Source organism: Taudactylus pleione, unplaced genomic scaffold (assembly GCF_031769625.1).
Source record: "Taudactylus pleione unplaced genomic scaffold, aTauple2 ptg000181l, whole genome shotgun sequence".
Taxonomy (NCBI): Eukaryota; Metazoa; Chordata; class Amphibia; order Anura; family Myobatrachidae; genus Taudactylus; species Taudactylus pleione.
This window is the reverse complement of record NW_028284583.1, coordinates 9,608,085-9,635,274: the sequence shown is the minus strand read 5'-3', so window position 1 is coordinate 9,635,274 and position 27,190 is coordinate 9,608,085. Positions and strand designations below refer to the sequence as shown.

The 27,190-nt window shown below is 41.7% G+C and overlaps 1 protein-coding gene across 3 annotated transcripts in view; it reads right to left on the bottom strand.

Moving 5' to 3' along the window:
- Positions 1–318: 318 nt before the first annotated feature.
- HECW1 (HECT, C2 and WW domain containing E3 ubiquitin protein ligase 1) overlaps positions 319–27,190 on the bottom strand; it is a 480,815-nt gene continuing 453,943 nt past the window's right edge. For all 3 annotated transcript variants that reach the window (XM_088476052.1, XM_088476051.1, XM_088476053.1), the window contains 6 exons: positions 25,764–25,862; positions 23,164–23,293; positions 17,272–17,418; positions 15,903–16,017; positions 10,704–10,902; positions 319–5,560 (listed from right to left, as the gene is read on the bottom strand). In XM_088476052.1, coding sequence (XP_088332178.1) covers positions 5,449–5,560; positions 10,704–10,902; positions 15,903–16,017; positions 17,272–17,418; positions 23,164–23,293; positions 25,764–25,862 — 802 coding nt within the window. In that variant the 3' untranslated portion in view covers positions 319–5,448. The remainder of the gene's footprint in view (positions 5,561–10,703; positions 10,903–15,902; positions 16,018–17,271; positions 17,419–23,163; positions 23,294–25,763; positions 25,863–27,190) is intronic.

The window sequence follows — 27,190 nt, the reverse complement described above, 5'->3', positions numbered from 1 at the left end:
ATTGGACCCCTTACCATAGCCCAAAGTTATCACATCACTCATAGGTGCCAGTATTCCATGTGGGCGTCATAGAAATATTTTATGCAATTCTCAATATAATACCTGTAACATATTGTGAGCATCGCAAAATAATCATATTTTTTGCTTTAATTTTTTTGTCTGGTCACTCAGATATTGTTTCTTTGTAAACTTATGTAACTGGATCCACTTTTGATACATTCCACTCAGCTCACTTTACAATTGTTGTAAAATAAGTACATAAGACCAAATGTAATTAACAGCAGTTTACCACCTGTATATTATTATTATTGCCTTTTATTAACCTTTTACGTATCTACAAATATGTTTCCCTATAAATTTTTGACTACATATTCAGAGCCATCCATTCTCAAAGATGAGCTTTCAGCCTCCATACTGTATAACTTTCCATTTCCAACTCTGAGCTCAGTTACCTTGCTCATTTCATAAGCTTTTCGTTCATTAATAAAGCAAATACATAATCAAACAAAATACAATTTTAAAATACATTTATTAAAAAGTTTTTAATCACAATTAAAATGTTGCTTTTACTCTGATTTATAAAATAGGAAACTATACAACAAATTTGGGTGGTGACTCTCAAGCTTGACCTATAAGAGGACCAAGTTGGCGGAAGCCACATGTTGCACAGACATTGTTTAGCACTCAGGAGAGGGAAAAAACCCTGTGGAGGAAACCTCTGGTGACGAAGGATCATCATTCGCTCTAGGCATTAAAACATAATCAAATATGAACCTACAAGCCTGAAATATACATTACACCAGGAGTGCCCGAAGCGTCCATCGCAATCGACCACAGACACTTGATTGGTACATCGTAGTGACATCAAGCAGCAGCCAATATTAATCAGGCTGATACTTACTGGCTTGCTGCACTGAAGCCAGCTGCAGCTGTCCCTGTCATGTGACAGCAATAACCAATAAGAATCAGGGTGATTCTTATTGGCTGAGGCCAGGGCTGTAACTAGTGTGGTGTGACCTGCTGGAGACGTCAACCAGGACCCATGTGAGTGCCGCCATTACTGCCTTCCCTGGTTGTCTGGTCAGGAGAGGCTTACCTGCAAGATCCTATCCTCCCGCTCACTGCTGCACACCACAGCATCGGGCACCCATCCTGGCAACATCACAATGATGCTGTAACGTTGCCTGTGAGTGAACTGTAGCGCTATGGCGGAGACTTATATCAGGGCACCTGGCTGAGGCAAGTGAAAGGGGCACTTGCACGTTAGTTATGTGTCCTCTGAATAGCACAAGGAGGTTACAGTTCATAATATTGCAAGCAGAGACTCAGGAGACTCTGCTCTCACCCTTCTGCTCCAGCATAACAATTAGTAGGGTAGGGAGTGGCATTTTGGGGAAATCTAATGTTCATGTGGATGAGGTTTGATGGCCTAACTAGGGGAATGTTGGGAGATATGATGACATGCTTGCAGACTTTAAAAAAAAATAAATTTAAAATGTATATATTTTGTTAGTTTATGTTTCATTGGCTCAGGGCCCTAAAAACCATACCTCCCAACCTGATTTTAACAGGACAGTCCCCATGCCCCTTTTTCAGGTGCACGCCGTAAAGAATTTTCGCTCTTCAGAGTAGATCACCAAGTTCAAAAGTCTGGCCATCCCTGCTTTACACCATACTGATAGTTAAAGTAGGTTGAGCTGATATAATTGATATAGCAATTCTGACACTGCCCAATATTAGTCCTCACAAAGCTGCACAATTTGCTGTAGAGGATAGTCATCCCCTTTTAAGAAGTCCATATTTTAGCCAAATTATATTGCAATAGTAGAGCTGTTTATTTACTGTATATATCAAAGTCACCTCTCATCATACACCAGCCATCTGGTCTTTTACCAGCTCCTCACTCAGTAATGTTCTCTGGGCCTGTTTCAGAGCCGCTCGTAAGCGGCCGCTCGTTCGCTCCGAGCGATGTTCGCACATCTGCGCATGCGTATGGGTTTTAGTATGCATGCGCGAACCAGTCATTGCGGCCGAAAATCACGTGCTCGCAAAATAGCAAATGCCTGCTAATTTGAGTGACAGGATGAGGCGTTTGTGGGTGGTAACAGGGGAAGGTGCTTGAAAACGGGGAGTGGAGATCCGAACGCAGACGTGCCAAACGGTCAAAACGGGCGTTTTAAGGGTGTGCATAATTAACAAAGCAGCGTCATCGACCACGTCACTTGGTTGTTTCTTAGCCTGAACTGTTCGCATGATTGCGGTAGGAAAATCCAACCACAAGCACTGCGAGCAGTTCAGACGCCTTTCGATGTACTCGATTAATCAAATAAATAGCAGAGATGGCGTATGATGCGAGCGGCCAGGGGGAGTTTTTTACAAAAAAACGTCCGCATGTTTTGTTCGCTCGTTCAGACATAGAGGCGTCAACAGACCGCAAAGAGCGAACGGTCAATTTAAATAGCCAGCCCCTTTTTCTGGACGAGCGAGCGCAAATAGCGTCCGGCTCTGAATCAGGCCCTCTGTTCCTGCATCTAATTTCGATCAGCATATTCATCCGAGCGGCTGCTGCTGATTACAATAATTTGTGTGCCATATCCCTAAGTATTCCCTACGCAATACAATCCTTGTGTCCCCTTATACATCGGTCATTATAAGTGTCCTTTAAAACCTTACGTGTAGAACAAATGACGATCCTGTGATACTAATTTTTCATGACAGGAGACTTCTGTTTAGTTACTAGGAAGAAAGTTACTGTTACAGCATATTGGAGCACATGCAAATACATTGTACTGTACATTTGTTCATGCTCAATTACCTGAAGACATGTACACAAGACTACGCTCTCATGTATATCCACCAATTTAGAGCTGTGTATAAGATGCATTTCTGCTTTCTTAGTGACAGAGAGGTTTCAGAACCATAAGCTCTATGAAGATAAAATACCAACAAATCCGCTCCTGTCATTTTTTAAACACTGTAAAGAGATAGGAGCTTATTGGTTGGTACTTTATCTCCAACCACTTTATCGCTCTCCAAGGCTTAGTATATAGGTCCTGATTCAGTCCGGATCACAGCTGCTAATGCAAAAGCGATTATGCACGCAGTCTCACTGCGAAGGTATGCTAAACCTCTGCGATCGTTGTGCCATACGCAGCCTAACATAAGAATGCCCACCTTACCTTACACATATCCTTATACTTAGCAAGACTGCAAAACCATCGGTAACATTGAGTACAATCGCAGTCTCACAGGCCCATAGATCACACTATTTGTCATGGAAACCTAGTAACTTATTTATTACATTTTAACAACTGACAATTGTTGACAATGCCAGGACAGCAATCTATTTTAGCACTGGCTAGGATCAGTCTTCCTAAACTGAGAAGCTTCTTGGCAAAGGACACCACAGTTCTGCTAGTTGGGGTGAGGGTGTATTAAACTCAAAATACATTTTGGGTGGGTATACACTTTAAATTGTAATATGTTACCAATACCAGTGTATTTGCAGTAAGCATACAATTCCTCTTTCTTTAATGATAATTGTGATATACCTTTCTAGGGAGATGCGGGGCAGTATAGATAAGAAGGGGTGGACATCACTTGATGACACCATTTGCACCAGCAAGTGGACAGGTCAGTGTATATGAAAACACTGATTGCATTATCAGGCTCCTGCCCACCTAGGGCCTGATTCAGAGGTGACGCAAACTGAACGCAATACCAATGTTGGCAGAGTTGAGCGATTATTTGCTACTGTGCATGTGTGAAAAATATGGAAAACCTCTATAGCGCATGTACGCACAAATGCGCTATTGCATACAGGATTGTTGCCAGTCTGAACGGCAAGGCAAAACCATGGGTGTTCCTGGGTAGTGACTGGGAGGTGGCCTGAAGTGTGCGCCAATAAAGTCCTTCTCAGGGGCGTGTTATGGCAGTGTTGCGAGTGTGTCACTGAATGTGGCTGCATTCTCAGTCGCAGAGCCGCATCCATAGAAGCCATGCCTATACGGAGTTGACAAGGAGACACTGTGTGACATTAGCATGTCCAAAGACGCTTCAGTGATACAAACAGTGTCCATCTCTGAATCAGGCCCAAGATCTGCAAATCATAGCTCTTGTATGCACGGTATAATGATAACATCAATGGGGCAGTCCTGCCGGGGAGAGATCTTGCGATCTGGTGGGCATGTGGTGCCGACATGATGCCAATTGCAAGAATTTTGCATGCATGGTTGCCTAGCCAGGCTCATGACCCACAATCACTTTTCTTCTTTCTGATTTTCAGTACAGGTTGTTATTGGACCTGTGTCCTGGTGACTGATACATTACACTGAAAAAAGATTCCTTATTGCCGTGATATGCGGCAAAAATGATTCTTAATTTTATATATGCCCCAATACCTTCTTCTGCCCAGGGTGTGTCAATGATCTCAGCTACAAACTGCGCTAATTCACAGGTAGACTGTTGTCAATGGTGCGCTTTTGTCTGCCGGGTCTCTTACATGGGTACCTCCTGTACATACCCAATAGCTTCCCTGTCCCCAGCCTAGGTACCCTTTCTGACAGTTCTGCCACTATTGTACTAAACTTCCAGCATCCCATTGAATCCACGCTATATTTTTAATTTCAACTCCCTGGAGCTTTGCACATTTACACTATTAGTAAATCACCCACCATGTGTCTACATTATATGATTTAATTTTACCATAAGGAAAGTGAGATACTTTGGACAGTGACCACTCTTTTTCCTTTTTTTTTGCTACTGATGTATCTATAAATTGCATACAATAAAAGATATTTACTCAGCCAATGTTTTGGGATCAGTTGTGCCAAGTAATTACTTCCATATTGGATGACCAAAACCTGGGGACAGAGAACGTGACATTTCTTTCAGTTCCTCAAAATGAGCAACTTGTTTTGAGAAACTGAATTCAAACTATGATCATAATGAAAGGCTTACACTCGTTTCCTTCGTTGAAGATGATAGAAAGGACTTTTTTTTTATAGCAGCAGTTGGACATTGCAAGTAGATTAGACTGGAACAGAAGTGTTTACTTGTGGAAAGATCCCCCATTGCATGATAAAGCAGAATCCATCTTGATCACAGACACAACCAAATGTTAGATCAGAGCATTAATATATGCAGCTGTGTTTTAACTTTATTTTGGAGGTATGCACAGATATACAGAGCCTTGAGTCCAGTTGTTATTTTTTATATTGCATACGGCTTTGTAGATTGCTCAGATCTGAAGAAGGAAAGCACAAATATAAGGTCTTGGAGGGAACCAGTTCCCCATGCACGTTTATAAGTAGCTTCTTTTGTAACAAGAACGCCAAAGGAATAAATAAATAAAAATGCAGTGTGAAAACAAGACCACAACGACAACCTGTGTCTGTGGAATAGGAAGGTGGAGTCAGTCAGGAAAATAGGAGGCATTCCTGCAACTTCTCATTCAAGTCCAAAGGTGCTTGTCTCTTCAACTGCTATCAATAGCTTTTCATTTAACATGGAGTAAGATGGGTATGGTGGAAGATCCAGACGATTGAAGCATGTGTGTGCCCTGTATGAGGTAAAATAAAAAGTCAGTAGTTAAAATATAAGAAACAAGATAGAAAACAACATTCTAAGTTACAGACGTGGTCATTATTAAATGTAATTTAAGATGTTATTCAGATAGAAGATCGACAATGGGTGTAGTACAAAAGATTGACAGTCAATAGGTTGACACCAAATGGTCAACATGCAATAGCTCGACATGGACTAAGGTCGACAGGGACAAAATGTAGACTGTCAAAATGTCGACCATTTGGTATCGTCGATCTTTTACCACACCCATTAAAGACAGTCACAGTTACTAGTGATTCTTTTGAGAGAAAGCAAAATTCAGCTGTAATGTATCAGATTCAGACAGGAACAAAATAAAAGCTGTCATCTCTGTTAGGGGAGAATTCCCACTTCAAGAACATCCACAGCAAATAATGTTCTGGAGAGGAGACAATGCTGACAAAATAAATCTTATCTACCTTGTTATAATAATATCAGTGCATGACTTAAGCAGGGGTAATTCTGGGACTGCAGAGATTGGCAAATGCTCTTAAAGGTATAAGATTTCAGGACTTTGGTATCAGGCTTAGCCAAGGGCGTATTAAGAGTAGGGGGCCCATGTGCAGTCTCCATCGGGGCCTCCTCCTCTCAACCTGGCATCTGCAGCAGCCATTTTCCAGACAATTTGTACAGCACTGCACTGCACACCCAGAGCCCATTATAGATATGCCCCTGGGCTTAGCCTGGCCTGAAATTTACCTGAAATCCATTGGTAGGCATCAAGACTAAGTTCATGAATGACTTTATGATGAATTTACAGTATGTGTGTACACACTACATAAAAAAATATGTTATTCTTAGCACTACAATGGCCCAGTTTCAGCTAATTACTGTTGCTGAGCCCCACAAAGCCCCATACAATGCCTTATGCTCTATCAATAAATGTAAATACCATATCAGAAAACTACAGATATGTCCACATACACTGTGGCTTCAGTCACACCAAACAGCCCCTCTCCGCGCACCAGGTCCCGGGCATCTTGGCCACGCCTAGCGTATTTCTCGCTGACATTGTGTGTCTTATTAGCATAAATAAAACAACAGAGGGTGGCAAAACTACATTGCATGCACTGATCAATTTGATGCACAACATTTGTATATCTGTGTGCGACTAAGGGCGGTATCCAATTAGAAGCAAAAAGCAGAGATCCGCGAAAAAGTAACGCAGATTGTGACTTTTCGCCAGTCCGAAACTTATCTCCGTATTCAATGACATATACTTTTCGCGTACGTGGAAAGTCAATGCAATGTAATAGGCAAAAAAGATTCGCCTCTGAATAGCAGGAGAAAAGAAGTGCATATTTTTTATTTTGGGGTGCAAAGGTGGGGAAGCCATTCAGCACCCTTGGGACAGCCCTCGGAAGGATAACTGCATCAAAAAACCCTAAACAAAAGTGAGGAACACCCCAAAAAAGTACTTTCATTTTGTGGTTTAAAAAGTACAGAGTGGGAGGACAAGCATAAAAAGTAGCAAAATAGACTTCTGGGGGGTCTGCAAGGATGGGTCAGGTGTTTTTATGATTGCAGGTGTTTGCAACAGGTGCGTTTTTCACGGTTTTTAAAAGTTCACTTTAGCGACTTTAAAATATGCTAGCACCCAATTTCAAGTACCCCAAATTTGATAGGACTATTTATTTTCTCCAAAAAAATACTGCTTAATGCCATTCTTCACCACTTGTGCAAAGACGCTAATAAGAAGCTATTGAAACAACTTAGGTACCCAAAATAGCGTCATTAGGGCTATACAAGCACATGTACATTGTTCCCCAATGTTAGTGCATCTTTTTGGTGGTGTGAGGCTGATTTCCTCAAATCTGACAGCACTTTCTGCCTATTTCACATTCGGCAGGTCCTGTTTTTGCGTCTTTTGGAATTAAATACGGCGAATAGCGGGGGCGCGTATGATAAGTTTCCGTGGTCAAAAGACGCGATGTTGGCGAAAAGTCCGGCAGGCGAAACTTTTCCGCAGGTGCAAAACTAATTGCATACCGCCCTAAGGCCCTGATTCAGAGCCGGACGCTTTGACAAAGCGCTCACTCTGAATCAGGGCTGTCCCTCTGAATTTTATAGCGGCCTCCTGGCCGCTCGCATAGCTGTGGGTGACCACCCACAGCTATAGCGAGCGGCCAAAAAGATGGTCGTGATGGTCAAGACCATCGCGACCATCGGGCTTGCGACGAGACCCTTGTGGTAGGGTCTCATTGCCGCAAGCCTTGGAGTGCTTTCAGCTCTATCAGAGCCGAAAGCACTCCCACTGACATCACTTGTGATGTCACTGGGGCCGGCCCCAGACGGTAGGCGTTCCCATGGGAATGCCTCCGTCTGGCCAGCCACGCTGTCACTCACCATCGACAGCAGGCCCCCTTTGTAGCGAGACCCATAGCGACGGCTTGCCGTCGCTATCCGGGTCTCGTGCATGCGAACGACGGAGCCGTCTCCGTCGTGTGCATGAGCACTGGCCTAACATCGACCCGCTTGCGAGCGCTCAGCGCTCGCGAGCGGGTCTGAATTAGGCCCTAAGTCAGAATCTGTACACGATGCAGCGGCAGCAGCTGTTTCTCGTGCCAAATTCTGTCATGCTTTATCATTGAAGTTGTACGTGTTTAAAATGAATTCCTGCGCTGTTAAAGTCGCAGTTCATCATTTGCAGTGCTAATGTAGTGTAGTGTTTGTATGGTGTATTGCTGCATCTGCGAAGAAGACGCAAAATTGAAAGGAAAAGGCGGTGTGCTGCACCTCTTGAGCTGGCTCTATCGCGCCGGGTGACTCGCTCCGTATGGCGTAAAGACGCCATTTAGTATACCTATGTGCACACAGCTACTCTCATAAAACATTTTGGAGTGGTTTTATCTCTTCCAGTAAGCAGGTATCTGGTTAGGTTAGCCTGAGATGTTTTGGAAATATCTGAACCTAAAGGCCTGATGCAGGGCTGAATGTACGCCTGACTGAAGGGGTGTAATGGGGCATTCTCACTTAGGCAAAGTTCAGTGAGAGCGTGCCAAAGAAACTGCGAGCTATTCAGAGTTGGATGTAAGCATAAATACATCTGTTTCCAGTATATAGCTGGGGCAATTGCATCCCGATGAATTTGAAACCAAGGGGTCTATATACTAAGCCTTGGAGAGAGATAAAGTGGACAGAGATTAAGGACCTCATTCAGAGTCGGTCGAAGCGGCCGCACGGTCGTACGCTACCGATGTTCGCTATACTGCGCATGCGTAAAGTTCGCAATGCGCGTGCGCAAACTTGCCGCTACGATCAGAAATTTCTCTCTCCTTGAACACAGCCAGGTCGGTAGTTTGAGTGACAGATGGAGGTGTTTGTGGGTGGTGAAGGTGCTTGAAAACGGGGGAGTGGAGATCCGAACGCAGGCGTGCCTAATTATGCGGACGGCGTTTTGTGGGAGTGCATACGGTTTATGGGAGTGCATAATTAACAAAGTAACGTCATGGCACATGTGATATGGGAGGTTTTTACACTGACATGATCGTAGAGCTTAAGAGAGGGTATGGTCAACCTTAAGCTCTACGACCAGTTCCGATGGTTCCCGATGATCTAGATTAATCCTTATATGCCCGGAGATGACGTGCAATGCGTAAGAGAAGGGGGCGTATTTTTTGTCTTCCGACCGCTTCCTCCCCTTGGTTGGCCAACTACCGATCCGAACTTAGGGACGCAACTTGCGAGGGAATCATTTGCATATACGGCCCCTTTTCACGTACGACCGTGCGGCCGCTTCGACCGACTCTGAATGAGGTCCTAAGTACCAACCAATCAGCTCCTGACACTTTACAGGTGTTTGAAAAATGACTTAGGAGCTGTTTGGTTGGTACTTTATATCCATCCACTTTCTCTCTCTCCAAGGCTTAGTAACTTGTCCCCCAATAGTGAAGAGAGGGGACTGGTGTAAAGCAAGTTGCATAAACCTTGCATTAAATTTCCATGCATACAATACGGGAGCATATACAGCCGATATATACAGCATGTAGGTTATAAGGCTGGGTACACACTTGAAAGACGCGATGATCTATCGACTGCCCAATATGATACAATATATTGTGTCTGTGTACACACTACATGACCTTCTGTACAATGAAACAATATACGGATGAGTCTTTCTCTTTAAATTTTGCATCTTATTGGCATCACAGATGTAGTAAAACACCACTTGTAGAGTACTACAGACATTGGGCTGTGTCTGTAACCACACCGTAATTAGTTTTAAACACGTATAAGGTCGCAGATGAAGCACAATGGAACTTGGCGTGAGAAAAAGCTATGGCATTAGTGTACTCCTTACACAGATTCAGACTTATTCTCATATGCACGAATGTCACACATGAAATTGATCAGTGTAATCTAGCAAAGTAATTTTCCAGTTGTTTTATTTATGCGAATAAGACGCACAAATTAGAGCGAGAAAGATGCACGGTGCGGCAGAGACACCTGGTATATGGCATACTGAGAGCGGCTGGTTGGCGCAACTGAATCATCACCTCATACATCGCATTGTCCCACCTGACGTGCAGCACATGGGACGATGCAATGAGTGATGTGTGTAAACAACAGACTGGGAATACACATTACACGGTAATCGTGCAGAGTGGTAGCAGGTACCATGATTGCACAACATATCGTGTAGCGTGTACCCAGTTTAAGACTTGCCAGCAATAAACAGTGAGTTCTGCTGCCTATAATATATCTTTACTTTAAAGTAATTATTATTAATATTAGTTTTTCACCTAGATCAGTGGTTCTCAAACTTGGTCCTCAGAACCCCACACAAGTCACCCAGCAGGTGCACAGGTGTAGTCATTACTTACTGACACATTTTAAAAGATCCACAGATGGAGCTAATTATTTCACTTGCGATTCTATAAGGAGACCTGGAAAACATGCACTGTTTGAGGTCCTGAGTTTGAGAACCTGTGACCTAGATCATTTTATAAATTTCTGCAAAAAATAATCCCAGTCGCAAAAATTACTGAAAAGCCGTTTAAATGATTAAACACCTGTAAATTACACACAGCAGGACATTATAAGAATCAAATAAAAACATTTAATAAGTAATTATTTTATAACCTAAACATGTTGATTACCTTGGAAGAGATGTTATTTTCCCCCATTTTTCTATACAAAAACGCCTGAGCCCGTTGCTCCCTCTTAGAGCTGCAAACCCTTCATATGGCACACTAGATGTTCCAGTCACAAACTGCAAGAGCCGTAATCTCTGCTCATTGTTAAACCTCTCCACAGCTGCCCAGAACCAACGGATGACAATGTGCCCATCGTGGTACCCTAGAAAAACAGAAATGAAATTGCAGCTTTTTTTTTTTTTTTGCATTTCAAATTTTTATTTAAATCAACAGAAAAGAAGAAACACATGTACAGTATTCCACAAAAGTAAATTATTATACAACATAAAGTTGTACGGATGAAAAAAGGCCCAGGTACATTAAGTTCTACTTTCAGTAATTTCACTGTAACATCCCTCTGTGACAGTAGGTAGAATTATGCGGTGCTGTGTGTGTGATCTCTGAGGAGAGGGTCGGAGTGCTGCACTTATGTATGATTACTTGTCCTGTCAGAGAAAGAGGGGCAGAGTGAGAAACAGCTGCGGTGACTCCTGTCACTGAGAACAAAGGGGGACATCACAGCCAGGGCACCAGGGAGGAGTTCCTGGGGTCCCACGGCACCCGAAATTGTTGAAAAGAAGGGGAAAGGTCCTACATACAAAAGCCTCAGCAGCAAGTAAATGATGAAGCATGGCTAAACTGAATAAGAAATTGGAAGCCACATAGCAGAGGGGATGAGGTGCTCAGAGAGCGAGGGCTGAGGCAGCAGAAAAGCTCCAAAGTCTGAGGGGAAGTGCTGCAGAGCAGCAATAAGGAGAGGCAGAGCTGTGATAAAGGAAGCAGGGCTGTGATATAGTAAAGAGAGGCAGAGCTGTGATATAGTAAAGAGAGGCAGAGCTGTGATATAGTAAAGAGAGGCAGAGCTGTGATATAGTAAAGAGAGGCAGAGCTGTGATATAGTAAAGAGAGGCAGAGCTGTGATAAAGGAAGCAGGGCTGTGATATAGTAAAGAGAGGCAGAGCTGCGATAAAGGAAGCAGGGCTGTGATATAGTAAGGAGAGGCAGAGCTGTGATAAAGGAAGCAGGGCTGTGATATAGTAAAGAGAGGCAGAGCTGTGATATAGTAAAGAGAGGCAGAGCTGTGATATAGTAAAGAGAGGCAGAGCTGTGATAAAGGAAGCAGGGCTGTGATATAGTAAAGAGAGGCAGAGCTGTGATAAAGGAAGCAGGGCTGTGATATAGTAAGGAGAGGCAGAGCTGTGATAAAGGAAGCAGGGCTGTGATATAGTAAAGAGAGGCAGAGCTGTGATAAAGGAAGCAGGGCTGTGATATAGTAAAGAGAGGCAGAGCTGTGATAAAGGAAGCAGGGCTGTGATATAGTAAAGAGAGGCAGAACTGTGATAAAGGAAGCAGGGCTGTGATATAGTAAAGAGAGGCAGAGCTGTGATAAAGGAAGCAATGCTGTGATATAGTAAAGAGAGGCAGAGCTGTGATAAAGGAAGCAGGGCTGTGATATAGTAAAGAGAGGCAGAGCTGTGATAAAGGAAGCAGGCCTGTGATATAGTAAAGAGAGGCAGAGCTGTGATAAAGGAAGCAGGGCTGTGATATAGTAAAGAGAGGCAGAGCTGAGATAAAGGAAGCAGGGCTGTGATATAGTAAAGAGAGGCAGAGCTGCGATAAAGGAAGCAGGGCTGTGATATAGTAAAGAGAGGCAGAGCTGCGATAAAGGAAGCAGGGCTGTGATATAGTAAAGAGAGGCAGAGCTGTGATAAAGGAAGCAGGGCTGTGATATAGTAAAGAGAGGCAGAGCTGTGATAAAGGAAGCAGGGCTGTGATATAGTAAAGAGAGGCAGAACTGTGATAAAGGAAGCAGGGCTGTGATATAGTAAAGAGAGGCAGAGCTGCGATAAAGGAAGCAGGGCTGTGATATAGTAAAGAGAGGCAGAGCTGTGATAAAGGAAGCAGGGTTGTGATATAGTAAAGAGAGGCAGAACTGTGATAAAGGAAGCAGGGCTGTGATATAGTAAAGAGAGGCAGAGTTGTGATAAAGGAAGCAGGGCTGTGATATATTAAAGAGATACTGAGTTGTGATAAAAAATTAGAGCAGAAGACTTAAATAAACCCTACGAGGAGGGCTCCAGCGTGAGAGTGAGACGCATCTCTGAGTAACACTTGGGAGGGTGTAGCAACTGCAGATGAGCTGAGTGTATGCCTAGCCTAGAGCCTGTAAATCAGTGAGAGCCTGATAAAAGAAGGGGAATATGTTTGGATCACAGGCATATTTATAATGGGTGTAGAGTGTGCAGTGCACATAGGCCCCTAGGTCCAAGGGGGCCCAGCACCACACACCCTGCACCAAACGTATACTTAACTTTTGCCGGCAAGCGTGTCCCTACTCTTCCGCCATGCCATCTGCCCAGTGACATCTTGTCCGAATATCACTGGGAAGATGGCATTGCAGAGAAGGAGGAACCCACTTGCTGGCAGAAAGTAGGAATTGGGGCGCTGCTCAATCGATGGGGCCGCTGCACACGGGCCCCGCTCGTGCGTTAAAATGCCCCTGGCTTGGATGATGTATATATATTTTTGTTTTCATTGTCATAACACAAGTAATGTTCAGGACCTGAAATTGTAATGTAGTTAGCCAGGGTAGAGGAATGCATCAGCGAGGAGGTGAGCTGCCTACTCAGGCACCTCATACCAGATACACACTAACAAGTACTTAAACTAGTAATGAGAATTTAACTTTACAGATGGGAAAAAACTGTTAAAACCCCCAAATCACTCCCATACTGTCATCTACCAATTGTATCTACAGAAAAAAGGCAAGTAATCCATAAGGCAAATCCTGTTAGTAAAATTGCCATCACCACGTAGAGATGAAATCCTCAGCTTAGCCCCCCTTACAGTAATGTGCTGCTACTTATACTGAAGGTGAAACTTTGTTTTTTTCTAGTTACTATACTGATAACCCTTTGTCTTGTACTGATCTCAAATGCAGTGGCACTTCTTAATTAGGTCACACATAATGTGCTCGATCTACAATATAATGGTTCAATTTGCCTAATATACATAAGGATGCTGGGAAATCCACTTATCTGCTGAAGTGAAGCATGGAGGCAGAATACAGGTCCAATTAAAAGTAAGGGATAAAAATTGATCTATACACTGTACCTGCTCACAGTTTGTTGAAAATGGAAATGGCCCTTTGCCTCTCCCCATGCCAAGGATCGCCCCTAACAATGTGCCCTCTCCTCTTTTCTAGTTCATTAGAATAAACCCTCTCTGCAAATGGCAACTCATTTTCCCACTGCTCTACTAAATGAAGTGCACCAGCGCACATACTTGTGCAGTAGAATGACCGTCCAACTCCTCCCCTCCACCTGTGCAAACTTTTACTCCTCCGCCAATGTAGTATGTAGCCGTCTTATTCTTATTTCACTTACGTACAAACCTGGAGGGGAGGATAGGTGCTCTCTCACCAGTCCAGGCACACAGCTTGTATAAAGCTGCTTCTTTGCTGCTGATTTTTGAAGTTTTATTTTTTATGTTTCATTCATAGTTTTTGTGGGTCCGGTAACAAAACAGATTACATTTGCTTTAATTGCAAGAACTACTGTTTTCATTGTCCCACTTTTTATTAGAAAACTAAACCCATAAGAAGGACCATATGTTTCTTTGCGGTCATTAACTTTTTAAATACTATGGTTCCCAGTGATTTTTGCTAAGTGGCTCATAAATACCAATCAATACATTGCTGGTATATTTTCCCACCATTTATACAGTATATCTAGCCATACAGACAGACAGACCCATTCTTCTTTCCGATCATTCCTATACACCAGGGGTTCCCAACCACGGTCCTCAAGGCACACTAACAGTCCAGGTTTTAAGGATAGCCATACTTGAGCACAGGTGACTTAATTACTACCTTAGTTATTTTGATTTAACCGTCTGTGCTTTAGCATGGATATCACTAAAACCAGGACTGTTAGTGTGCCTTGAGGACCGAGGTTGGGAATCACTGCTATACACTATAATACTAATTCCTACTAAATTAACTGTCCAGTCAAATTCCATCCAGCCAAATCCCAGCTATCTTTAATGTATCTTTGTTTCCTTCATCATTCATCTTAGTTGACCTATTTTGTTTGGAAGACTTCTAGCATTTGTTACCATACATTTGATGTTTTTATTGGCAGTTTGAATTTTTAGCTCCTTCTTATCACCTTTTCCAGTCTCCTCATCCTTCCCCATTTCCAAAGCATCAGCCCTGTTTCCTGCCTACACTACCGTGCACACTGCTTTTATCTTCACCTCCACATCTCCTAGTTTGAAATATTTAACAGCCTTCTAACCATCTTCTCTCCCAGAACAGTTGCACCTCCTGTGAGCTACATAAAAATTAGCCCAGTTCTCAAAATGGGATGTAATTATGAGACTGGTGGCCGCGATACCGCCGGTCTCAATACAGACAGGGGAATCCCGACAAGGGACTTAAGATAGACATCAAAATACTGACGCCGGAATGCCGAAGGACGCCAGACGGAATGAGGTAAGACTGGGACGCTCTTAGCGTTAGTCGCGTGTGTGTGTGTGTGTGTGTGGGGGGGGTATTTAGAGTAGGGAGCATAGTGAGGTTAGGGTTAGGTTTTGGGGGCGGAGGTTAGGGTTAGGCACCCCTAGGGGGCAGGGTTAGGCACCACTGGGGGGTTAGGGTTAGGCACAAAGGGGGGAAGGTTAGGTTTAGGCACCAGCGGGGAGGTTTAGGGGGTGGGGTGAGAAGGGTTAGGCTACAAAAAGGGAGGGTTAGGGATGGGGGGGAGGGTAAGTGTACTTACTCAACCCGTGTCGGGATACCAACCATCGGGATGCTGCTGTCGTTATTCTGACAGCAGGCATCCCTACAGCCGACATTACATACTCATTCCGTCAAAACACCAAGACACTTCTTAATGCAGGAAATTCTCCCTTATCCACATATTAACCAGTGTCCTCTGTCTTTTTTCAGGTGTAGGACTTGCTTTAAATTTGAGGCCTAATTCCCCAATTTCCTTTTTGTGAAACCACTATGTACTATTGCTTCTAGGTGTCCCCCAGACCCTTCAACAATATAATTATCCCATGCATAAGTGGCTTTAAAACTAAAACAGAAAAACAAGTGTTTATGGTTTCCCAGCAATTGTAAAATACATAGTATGTAACCTGACATTAATACATTACCTCCTCGGTATTCTGTGTTATTGCGCCAGTCGTTAAGGTCTATCTCTGCAGTCCCAGCGATGACTAGTTCCAGCTCTCTAGCGTCAAACACTGATACAAGTCTAGAGTCTACAACCTGAAACATAAATGCAGCACTCTTGTTATATGATCATATATCAATATTCAGAGATGTATTTGTGAATGTAAAATGTGGGGTGCAGAAAACCTGCTCCTTTCCCTCCTTACGTTTCAATTGTAACAAGCCTGGGACAGTAAGAACCTGAGTATATTTACTAGTATAAGCAGAGAAAATGTCAATATTTTCTTAATAATTATTTTTATTGGGTTGTACTGATGGGAGAAAGATGTCTAAAAATTAAACCAAATTTTCCCCTGTTTTTTAACAGAAGGAAAATCTTTCATAAATGCAATGTATTCTATCTTTGAAGCAATGCTCAGTAAAACATACTGCTATAAAATATTCACCACACAGATATGTCTCTGTATAAATGTGATTATGAGGTCTAGGTGACACCATAAGGCTGCTTTACTCTCTTTTTCTAGTATACTCTTATTTGTTTTAATAATTGTTGAAACACTATAATATGCCAAATACTATACTACTACTTAAAAAGCTATGTAATAATGTAACAATTGCTTTATATGATGATAATAGAAGGACATTTCAGGGCTGTGCTGGATACATACTGTACTACTGAATTGCTTACAGCACCACCTGGTGGTTTAAGTTGTTTGCAATCTTTGAGGAAAATGACAATCATCACTTTTAAGCCGGCCATTTGCACAACAATTGTCATTCAGATCTGGCTTATGAATGATAGTTCCAAATGATTATTATTCAGTGTATGTACATGAACGATAATTCATCGCCACTTCAAAATGGCAGAAAAATGGTTGGGATCATTTGTTTTGATTATCAAAGATGTTTGTTCACCCCAACCGCCATTTTGTTAATTTCCGCCACTGGAGATGGATGTTCAACGTGTCACTTATTGTACCACACATGTATTTAAGGTATGTTTTTTACCCATGTCACTGTTTGCACCCTGATGAAAAGGCCGATGAGCCTTGAAACCACATTTCTATTTTTCTACAAGTCTGGAGGACCCCGGCAGTTGTAATATTCTGTACCAAGAGTGCCATTCTACATGCAAGTATATATATATTTATATATAGTTTTAATGCGGTTTATGTGATTTAAATAAAAGCTTGTTTCTGAATTCTTACAATCTAAAGCGTGTATTTTTAGGCCAATGTAACATCTTCCATAGGATATTTCTGAATTTGTTGGAAAGTGAATATCCAATATCTTTGTTTAACTACCATGTACAACAGCTGCTGCTTCTGTGAATGCAGAAATGTGACTTACCTCATAAAAGCCTCGGACAAGGGCTTCAGTCTGTTGTACTACTCCCCGCTCCACTCGCCACTTCACCATCTTCTCTATATATTCTTTCTTATTTTTTTCTGTAACTTGTATGTTTGCGCCCCCTGACTTCAGCTCTCTCTCTGTGACCTGTTGGGAGCAGAAACGCCATATAGTGTTATGTTAGGCCATGTGTTAGGCACAGGAGACACTCACAACAGTCAATTTGTGGAACATCTTTTGAAAATATATTTTTATTATTTTTATGAACCCCATCACAGACACAACTGGGCATAGTTACATTCTTTTTACAATGATTTTAGGTATGCAAATAAAAATAAATGGTGACAGGAAACTGCACATTAATCAGCTTTCACTGTCTTGGATTCAGTCTTGTCTAGAACAAATGCTGTAAAGTTACATAACCACTAGCGTTTGAGATGCATTTTGTACTCACTAGTAATAGCGCATATCAAATGCCTACGGATCTAATGAGTTTGACGTGCTTTTACTAACAATTTCCATTATTCTGTGAACACTGGACTTTATTTAGCGTTGATCGTGAATTTGCGCAGACGCATGACCCATTCTGCGCATGTGCAGAACGGGTCTGCAATCCCACATGCAGACTGGCAGCAGACTGACATTGATTGACTGTCTGCTGTCGTTTGTGGCAGGGAGGGGGCGGCAACGGCCGCCGTTTCCCGAAACGGAGGCGTGTCGCCACCTTTGAGCGGGAGGAAGAGATCAGGATCTCTGTCGACTGACGGACATTTCCTGGCCTCTTCCTCTCATCTGCGGCGGCCGGCTGCCGATGTTCCCGCAGCTTGGATAAGTAATGCAGCAGGAGGCGTGATGCCTGCTGCTGCATTACCATATCTGCAAGGATCGCAATTGCAAAGCTGCCTGCGTGCATACATTATATATCTATAGCCTGCGTGCATACATCATATATCTATAGCCTGCGTGCATACATCATATATTTATAGCCTGCGTGCAGCTTTGCAATTGTGATCCTTGCTGTATCAGGCCCAGTGTCAGCTGCTGTGAATGGTTAAATATTCTTTGTAAAGTGCAGGGGAATATGTAAATAACCGGTAATAAATAATAAACACAATGTATTCATAAATGGGAAAAACACCCCTACACACAATTTACGTAAAAACCTAATCACTGATTTTTTCCGGGTTGGGTATGAGATGTCGGGGGTCGGGATGCCGCTGGTAGAATTCCGATAGCGGCATCCCGACAGTGGTAAATAAGTATAGTACAACTAGCCTTAACCCCTACCCTAAACCTAACCTCCCCTCCTAGTGCCTAAACCTAACCTCCCCCTCTCCGCACCATAAGCCTAACCCTCCCCCCTTAGTGCATAACCATAACCCTCCCCTAACCCCTGATACTTACATTCGGGATGCCAGCTGTAACGATTCCGGCGCTGGTATTTAAACCGTCGGTATCCTGCATGCCGGGATGCTGACTACATCCCATTTTTTCCATGTAACATCTATTTACAAGCATTTTACATATATTAACAATGCATGTAAAATGTCTTATTCATACACAAGTAGATATGTAGTATAAGTTCCCCAAAATAAGAGGATCTTTCACTCCATGCAGAAGTAGGGGAAACATATGCTTGGTGAAGTCATAAACATGAAAGTCTGCTCTCAATAAAGGTGGGACATTCATTTTCACTACACCTCAATATAAGGGTGAGAGCACTTGCCTTTTTTTTACACTACTGCATGTGTGACCTAAAAGAACTAATGGATCAATGTACTAATACAAATAAGGAGGAAGGAGTAGTACCATTTCTCCATATTTGCCTCCTCTCTGCCGGTGTGTGTGGTTGTCTACTGCGGTGACAAGTCTATGTTTGGCTGGTGATGAAGTGTTTGGAGAATTCTGGCCATGACTTTTTAGTGGTAGTCTGTCCTAATATGCGGGTAATTTGTTTTTGGTATGTGCCCATCCACTAGTTAGCAGCCATCTAGTGGGCTCCTTTGGGGCTGGGGTCTGTGGTCATCTAGTAAAACAAGCTGAGTTGGCTGAATCATCTATAAAAGAGTTGGTGACAAGAGCCTATCCAATCACTAGAGGCACAGAGGATCCCCTTTATAATTTAGTTTTTTTTACTTACCTAAGATGCTGATGAATTTGTACATATACTTGTAACACCACAAGCTATTGTGCTATTGATGTTACAATAGTGGTTAGTGTGGCTTCCTGCTGTGTTCTTCAGTTTGCTTAAGGACAGGATGTTTGTCATTTCTCTAAACTATTCTCGCTTTACAAATAAAAACTTCATTATATTTAGTATATACTGTATATATATATATATATTAAGCACTAACAAGTTGTATGTATTTAGGGGATGACAATTGTACAGTCTGTAGATGAAGCAATCTGCATTTTAGTTCAACATGGTATTTAAACACCCTTTAGGGCTGTACTCATGATCTCTGTATATCTACCACTAGTATGTTCCCTGAAAGCTAGTTGCAAAGTTTCCTATTGATGACTATGATGATTTATGTCGTTTGCTTTATTTACTTCCAGGGCACATAACAATTTTGGGGACTGCTCATACTGCACTAACATCCCAGTGACAGCAGAACAGGTACTACTTGTACATCTGTCTGTTAGTACATAGGGCCTGATTCAGAGTTGGCAATAGAGTGAGATATCTCTCTCAACTGTGAACCAGAACAAACCATATTGCAATGCAAGGGGTGTAAATACACACATTGTTTTACATGTGGGGTAAATACTGGCTGCTTTTGCATGTAGCCCAGAAATACTGCACAGCTTTATTATTACTTTACAATTTAGATGTCAGTTTGGAAACACTCCTCCCAAATCTTAATCTCACATTTTATATCTGCCCCACCTGCAGTGCAGCATGGTTTCACCAAGATGATCAGTTGAGAGAGAAATCTGACTCTATTCCCAACTCTGAATCAGGCCCATAGTCTTTAATTGTTTCAAGTGGGTAAAACTCCTTGTATTATAGTCACAAGTTAACTAGCCCGATATCATGGCTAATGGGGTCCATACATCTGCAACTGATTGCCGCAATTCCCCATTCAGCCGACACCGGGATCGTCAAATCGGGGATATTCAGCATGTTTGCAAAATCTTGTTTCCCCGACCTGAAAATGGTTGGAATTGGTGAGTCAGGGATCTTTAACACGTTGCAGCTCCGGGATCTGCTAATGGATCGCTGATCATCGATGGTCACTGCTCCGCGGTTTGGATTGTAGATTGGGTCGAATTGGCAGAAAGGGGAATCATGCCCGTAGATGTATGGGCCACATAAGTCAAAGAAAAATACAACTAGAATTTATTGGATTTTTTGTTATGTGTATATTTTTTTCATATTATTGTATTACTCTTATGTTATATTTTGTCGTCCAAGAAGGACTGTGGAGTATTTCCGACTGTCTCCCTTACCCTCACTTGTTAGCACCAACCCACCCCTCCGTGTATTGTCTTTGTAAGTCTACTTTAACATTTTTGAGGTTGATAATAAAAGCTATGTTTTATATAATTTTTAATTAACATTTGCTATATGAGTGCTCCCATTATAGAGTTCTTTTCTGGTCTTCCAGACCTTCTTTTTTTTCAATGGTAACTTACTCAGAGTAGCACAGCCACACTCCCATAAAATAACTAGTGTGTTATACACTGGGTATCAGTGGATATAGCACCCTTATTTTATGGAAGTTCTTGACCTGTGCGGTGATCTCCCTTCCCTGTTCTTACCCTTTTAAGCATCGTGACAATATAAAGGCCTGTGCAATCTGATGCAATCACAGGGAAAGACCTAAACAATATTTAGTATGTCTGTAGCCTGGCTACTTCCTTACTTCAATATATATCTCACTTGTTTGGAATGTTCTTTTATCTTCAGTTAGAATACTATTTTAGAAGCTTGTAGTACCTCACAGAGAGAGTGGTATTTATATTTGCAAATGAACGGACAACAGCTGATCCACTAACTTCATACGCAGGTGGAGTCCATGAAAAAACTTAAGAGCCTTTTGAGATATATTTTGCTCCTGCAATTTCTGGGACTCTGCTGGTTATATGTAACATGAGGTGATCAGTACCCTCACCATAAATATGACACAGACTTGGTTCATCCCAGTGTGATATGCTTCACTCCTACAAGTATACCCTCAGGGCTTATAGAGATTGGATTGCTGAAGGCACAGCTAGCCAGAGCACAATAAGGCTATTAGTTTTACCTCTCTGTATTGAGATACACATCTTGTACCTCTTACAAGTTCATTCTTAATTTTTTATATACAATGGTACAAGTTAATTGCTGCTATATTTACTGTGATGCTATGTGAGTTTTAGTAATGAAAATATTATTTTTTTAATATATTTTTGACTTACTCTTGCAGTATTTCATGTTATACAGCAGCTTCATTATATATTAAGAATTTTATATTTTATAATGGGTATTGTTATTAGCTGATCCTGCAAAGGTTTTGTTTTTAAGGGGTCAGTTTGGTACAGACCTATCCTCCGAGAAGCCTCTAGTAATGTATCATTAATATATCAGGTTTTTAGTGCATTTTATTTATTAAGGAGCAACACTCACTTTAAATGTAAGAACTGCACAGTGCAAAATAAAAGTGATGCAGTTAGAAGGCACATAACAGCATATAACAAATATATAAATTATTAAGTTTCATGCTTATAAGTTATTAATAAATAAGTAGAGTATGTACTACACACTCAATACTAATCATGCATGCTGATGGTAAAAAAAACAAAAACAGAAACACACTGTAAAATATATAATCTTGCTTTTTTGGTAAATAGTTTCCTATGGCACCTCTACAATCTGTGCTGGAAAAAGCAATGAGGGATTACTTTTTTCACCACTTGCCTCTTTACTATGCTAGGTATGTTCTCTGGCTTTCTATGCCAGCAGACCCAATGATAGCACTAGGGGATGTGGATTATAAACTACCCATAGGCCGACATTCCCAAATGCACTAAATGTAGAAGTATGGGTATGCCACTCATTTCAGTCTCAGGCCGTATTCTTGGGTGTGGTATGTTATGTTGGCAGCTATCATGTCAACATGCATCAGGATTAAACAAGAATGTTGGCATGTTGACATGCTTAGCAAGTTGACAGTGACCATGTCAACTTTCATGATGTGTAGACGGATGACACGTAGACATGATAGCATGTAGACATGATGGTCACATGAAGCCTGTTGAGACCAGATAAGTATCTGCTGGGCCACCAGGGACATTATAGTATGTCTCCATGTCTATACGGATGACATGTAGACGTGATAGCATGTAGACATAACGCCCCTGGTGGCCCAGCAGATACTTACCTGGTCTCGATGGCTGCAGCAGCTCCAGCGAGGCTTCATGTTTCCATCATTTCAGGCGCAGACATCTGACAGAGCAGCGGTTTGGGTGAGGCCAATCCTGATCCCCACTCCCCCTAGTGCCTAAACATAACCCCCCTCCGCAGCCAAACCCTAACTTCCCCCTGGTTCCTAACCCTAACCCTACTGTTGGCACCTAAACCTTTTCCATTTCACATGGCGACATTTCAGATATATGGTGCCTGTCGACATGTTGACATTCTAGTGTCAATATGGTGGTGCAGACATTATGAATGTCGATATAATACATGTTGATATTGTGACTGATCCTATTTTCACAATTTCATTTTCATTTAAAGTGATTCACTGTTTAAATAAACTTTTTGTCTAGAAATCTGTAAAATAAAGATGAGAAAACTTAACACAGCAGAAACTTTGCCAGCCATGTTAGATAACAGAAATGTCACAGCAGATATAAACAAACAATGCAGTTCATTTATACAGTCATTTAACTATTATGTTAAATTACCTGACCAAACACTTCCTCATTTACTGTGAATGTCAGGTCCAAGATGTCTGTAATATCATTGTCCTTCATCCATTGTAAACTCTGGTGGAACTCTTCATCCAAGTATTCCAGATCACTGAGATCACAGGGACTAGACAAACATGGGTATACAGTAAGTAACTAAATAGCCATGACTAATGAGAACATAGTTTGAAATTAAATTAAATGAAGGCAAAATACAGGAGGTGTTAAAAACATTACAATCCAAAAACAAAACTATAGTGTCAGTCAATCATTAACAATAACAGACTGCATCCCAGCAGGATCAAAAAGCTTATTACACCATTTAATTACAAGTTATCAAATTAGTGAAAATGTTATTCTACCTACGTCTGTAATTAGCTTTAGGGTGTGTTTGTAAACATGAGGTGTGATGATAAAGGTGAAGTACTTTATAATACAAATATACAGATATCTTTATTTAATTGAAGATATACATTGAAAATGAAAATGATTAGTAACCCATTTAATTATTAGTTACATAATTAAGTGAAATGTTTGTTCTTTCTACATCTGTAATTAAATTTAGGGTGTGCTTGTGGACAATAAGGTTGGGAAGATAAAGCTACTATTGTAAGCATTGAATAGTTAGGGTAATTGATGGAAATACACACACGCACTTATGGGGCCCATATATCAGCAATCACAAAAAACAGATTCACAGATTCTGCATTTTTTCCCCCTCCAATATAACAATCCTCCAATCCACTAATATGCACCCATACATTACTGATCATTTTTAGTGATTAGCAGATCTTTGCGAAAAAAAGATCAGATCTGCGAATCATGAAAGTGCCCATTTTACTAGTAAAATACTAGTAACGGTCTGCAAATCGGCTGATTGTTACCATACACTAGCAATCTACATCAACTATTGGGTCCGCTAAATCCAACATGTTGGACATCTAATTCACTGATTCTGATAACTTTTAAGTGGAAACCAGTGAACCCTTACAATGCAGATTATTTTACATAAAAATCAAAACGCAGATTTGCCCTAATTGATTGCTGATATGTGGGCCCCATTACAGATATGTCCACATACACCTGTCCTCAAATCGCACCAAACAGCCCCATTTAGACTTTGCACTTAGCCACGCCAAAACACTAATCCTATGTACCTAATACACTATAAGCAAACTAAGGCCCTCATTCAGAGCCATTCGCTATTTGCGGTCGTTCGTTCAAAATCAAGGGGTGGCTATGCAAATGATCCGTTCGCACATTGCAGTCTGTTCACACCTCTAAGTCTGAACGAGCGAGCAAAACATACGCTCTTTTATTTCTTAAAAACGCCCCCTGGCCGCTCGCACCATACGTCATGTCCGCTATTTATTAGATTAATCGAGTACATCGAACAGGATATGAACTGCTCGCTATTCTTGTGGTTGGTTTTTTCAACCGCTATTTTGCGAGCAGTTCTGAGTTAAAAAAAACCAAGTGACGTGGTCATTGACGCTGCTATATTAATTATGCACACCCATAAAACGCCCGTTTTGACCTTTAAGCACGCCTGCGATCGGATCTCCACTCCCCGTTTTCAAGCACCTTCCCCTGTTACCACCCACATACGCCTCATTCTGTCACTCAAAATAGCAGGCACTCGCTATATTGCGTACAAATGATTTTCGGCCGCACTGACTGGTTCGCGCATGCGTACTAAAAACCGTACGCATGCGCAGATGTGCGAACATCGCTCGGAACGAGCGTACTGCCGATAGCGAGTGGCTCTGAATGAGGGCCTAAGAGTCAAAATTGAGAAAGAAGTAGCACAATGGAGGTAAAAGCACAAAAACTGAGGGAAAACTAGCTAAATTGAGGAAATAGGACACAGTCAATGGCAAAAGACAGGTTCAAAACTGACCCGCGCCATACAATGTTATGCTTAATTTGCGACTTCATACCAATTCCCTTACTGCAAAAATACTAATGCAAAGCACCTAGTACACTATAAGCAAAGTAAAATGCAAAATTGAGAAAAAATAGCAAAACTGAGGAAAAAGTATGCAGTCTGTGTAATGCTGGTTACATACTTGTGGATATATCATACATTTGGTCGAAGAATGATATACCGCGAGTGTATCAGCGGGTGTGTACCAAAATGTCTGTGAACGACATGGTTCATAGACATTTTAGGTCGGCCCTACAGCATAGCCGCTGCATCTGCATTTGAGTACACTTGCTACAGGGACTGCTGACACTAACTGGGCAGGCAAATTTAAATGCCCATCCAGTTGTGATATCAGGCCAGACATATTGAGTGGCCGATTGGTAACTGTGTATAGCTTACCAATCGGCTGCTCAGACGGTGGATCGGCCTACTGATCGATCTGTTGTATAAGTGTGTATCAGCTTAAGACAGCAAAAGACAAGTCTGATACAAGTGACCTACACCATGCATTGTTATGCTTTATCTGTGACTTCATACTAATTCATTTGCAACAAAAAAACAAACAACAATCCGCCAGGTGTCTGACGCTATACGGCACAAAAAGGACACGTCTGAATAAGGGATACTGAAAAACACTATGCAGCAGCGCTTACGGGATGTCTATACTCACAGTCTGAGGAGGGCCTTATAGAATGGTCTCGTGAAGAAGGCATCCAGCAGATACTGGTGAATAAGAGCAAGGCCAAGGATACGCCCACTAAATCGGAACCTGGGGCACAAGAGAAATGAACCATGAGCCGAAGGATATTATAAGTAGATATACATTTTATTACTTTTGTTTACGGCACTGAAAAGTTCAAGAGAATAATAGCAAAAACAAAACATCAGCAAAAAGACATTTGTGAGGAAATGTAGTATTAGGGGTGTACATAATAAGGTATATTTGGTTCTAATAGTATCATCTTCATTGTTTTCATTTGCAGCATATGTCAGTACTGTTGCTACAAGGGGAAGAAAATGTTGCACAAGTGTTACTGAGGTGTTTTAAGCTGGGTACACACTTAAAGATTATCTGTCCAACCACCCAACTAGCTGATTGGTTGGAATGAAAATCTGGTAACGTATGGGAGTAACTGAATATCAGCAATTTGCTCCTAAATGCCAGAAAACAGATGAAAATGGACGTCAGACAAGTTTGTTAAATGTTTGACCTAAACAATTTGTTCAAACAACAGTTTTTGTCCATTTTCCGGCGTTTGGGAGCAAATTTCTGATTGTCATTTGCTTTCATACATTACCAGATTTTCATTCCAAACAATCAACTAGTTGGCTGGTTGGACAGATAATCTTTACATGTGTATGCAGCTTTAGGCGTACACCAAAACAGTTGCAACAAATGCAGCAGCCTTATGACACACAAAATTGTGGTCACGGCATAAAAAGGTCTGGTATAAAGCATTGCTTCAAGTCCTAAAGGTTATCATTGCCCCAATGTATTTGCACCATTTTTGTGTCTCTCATTTCAGGGTTTTCTTCCAATTTACATCTAACATGCCTTATTATGAGACATATAAACATTTAAATTGTGTTATTTTTTTCATCTAATAGTAACTTTGACAATTTACGTTAATTATATTCCTGACATCTAAATATAATCTTATCCAGAAAAATGTTAGGTTGTAATGAAACGATTACATTACATTCCACAGTGTGTGAAGTAACTCTTCTACCTCCTATGGCTGCACTTTCTCTGGCTATCCAATGTGCATTATTATTATTATTATTATTTTTTATTTATATGGCGATCTGTACAGAGGTGGTATAAGAGAGGAGAGGGCCTGTGTGCAGACTGTGTGTGGGTCCCCTCCTCTCTGGTAGCTGCTGCACCATTTTACCTGTGATTTTTACTGCACTGCAGCGTTGGGCCGCCAGCAGAGCAGGACTCTGGAGAGGTAAGTATAATTATATATATGGGTGCAAGGTGTGTGGTGTGGGCGCTCCTGGATCCAGGGTGCCATTATAGAAACGCCATTGGGTCCGCAGCGCCTTACAAAGTACAAAAACAGAAACAGTGTAAACAAAAAAAAGAAACAAATG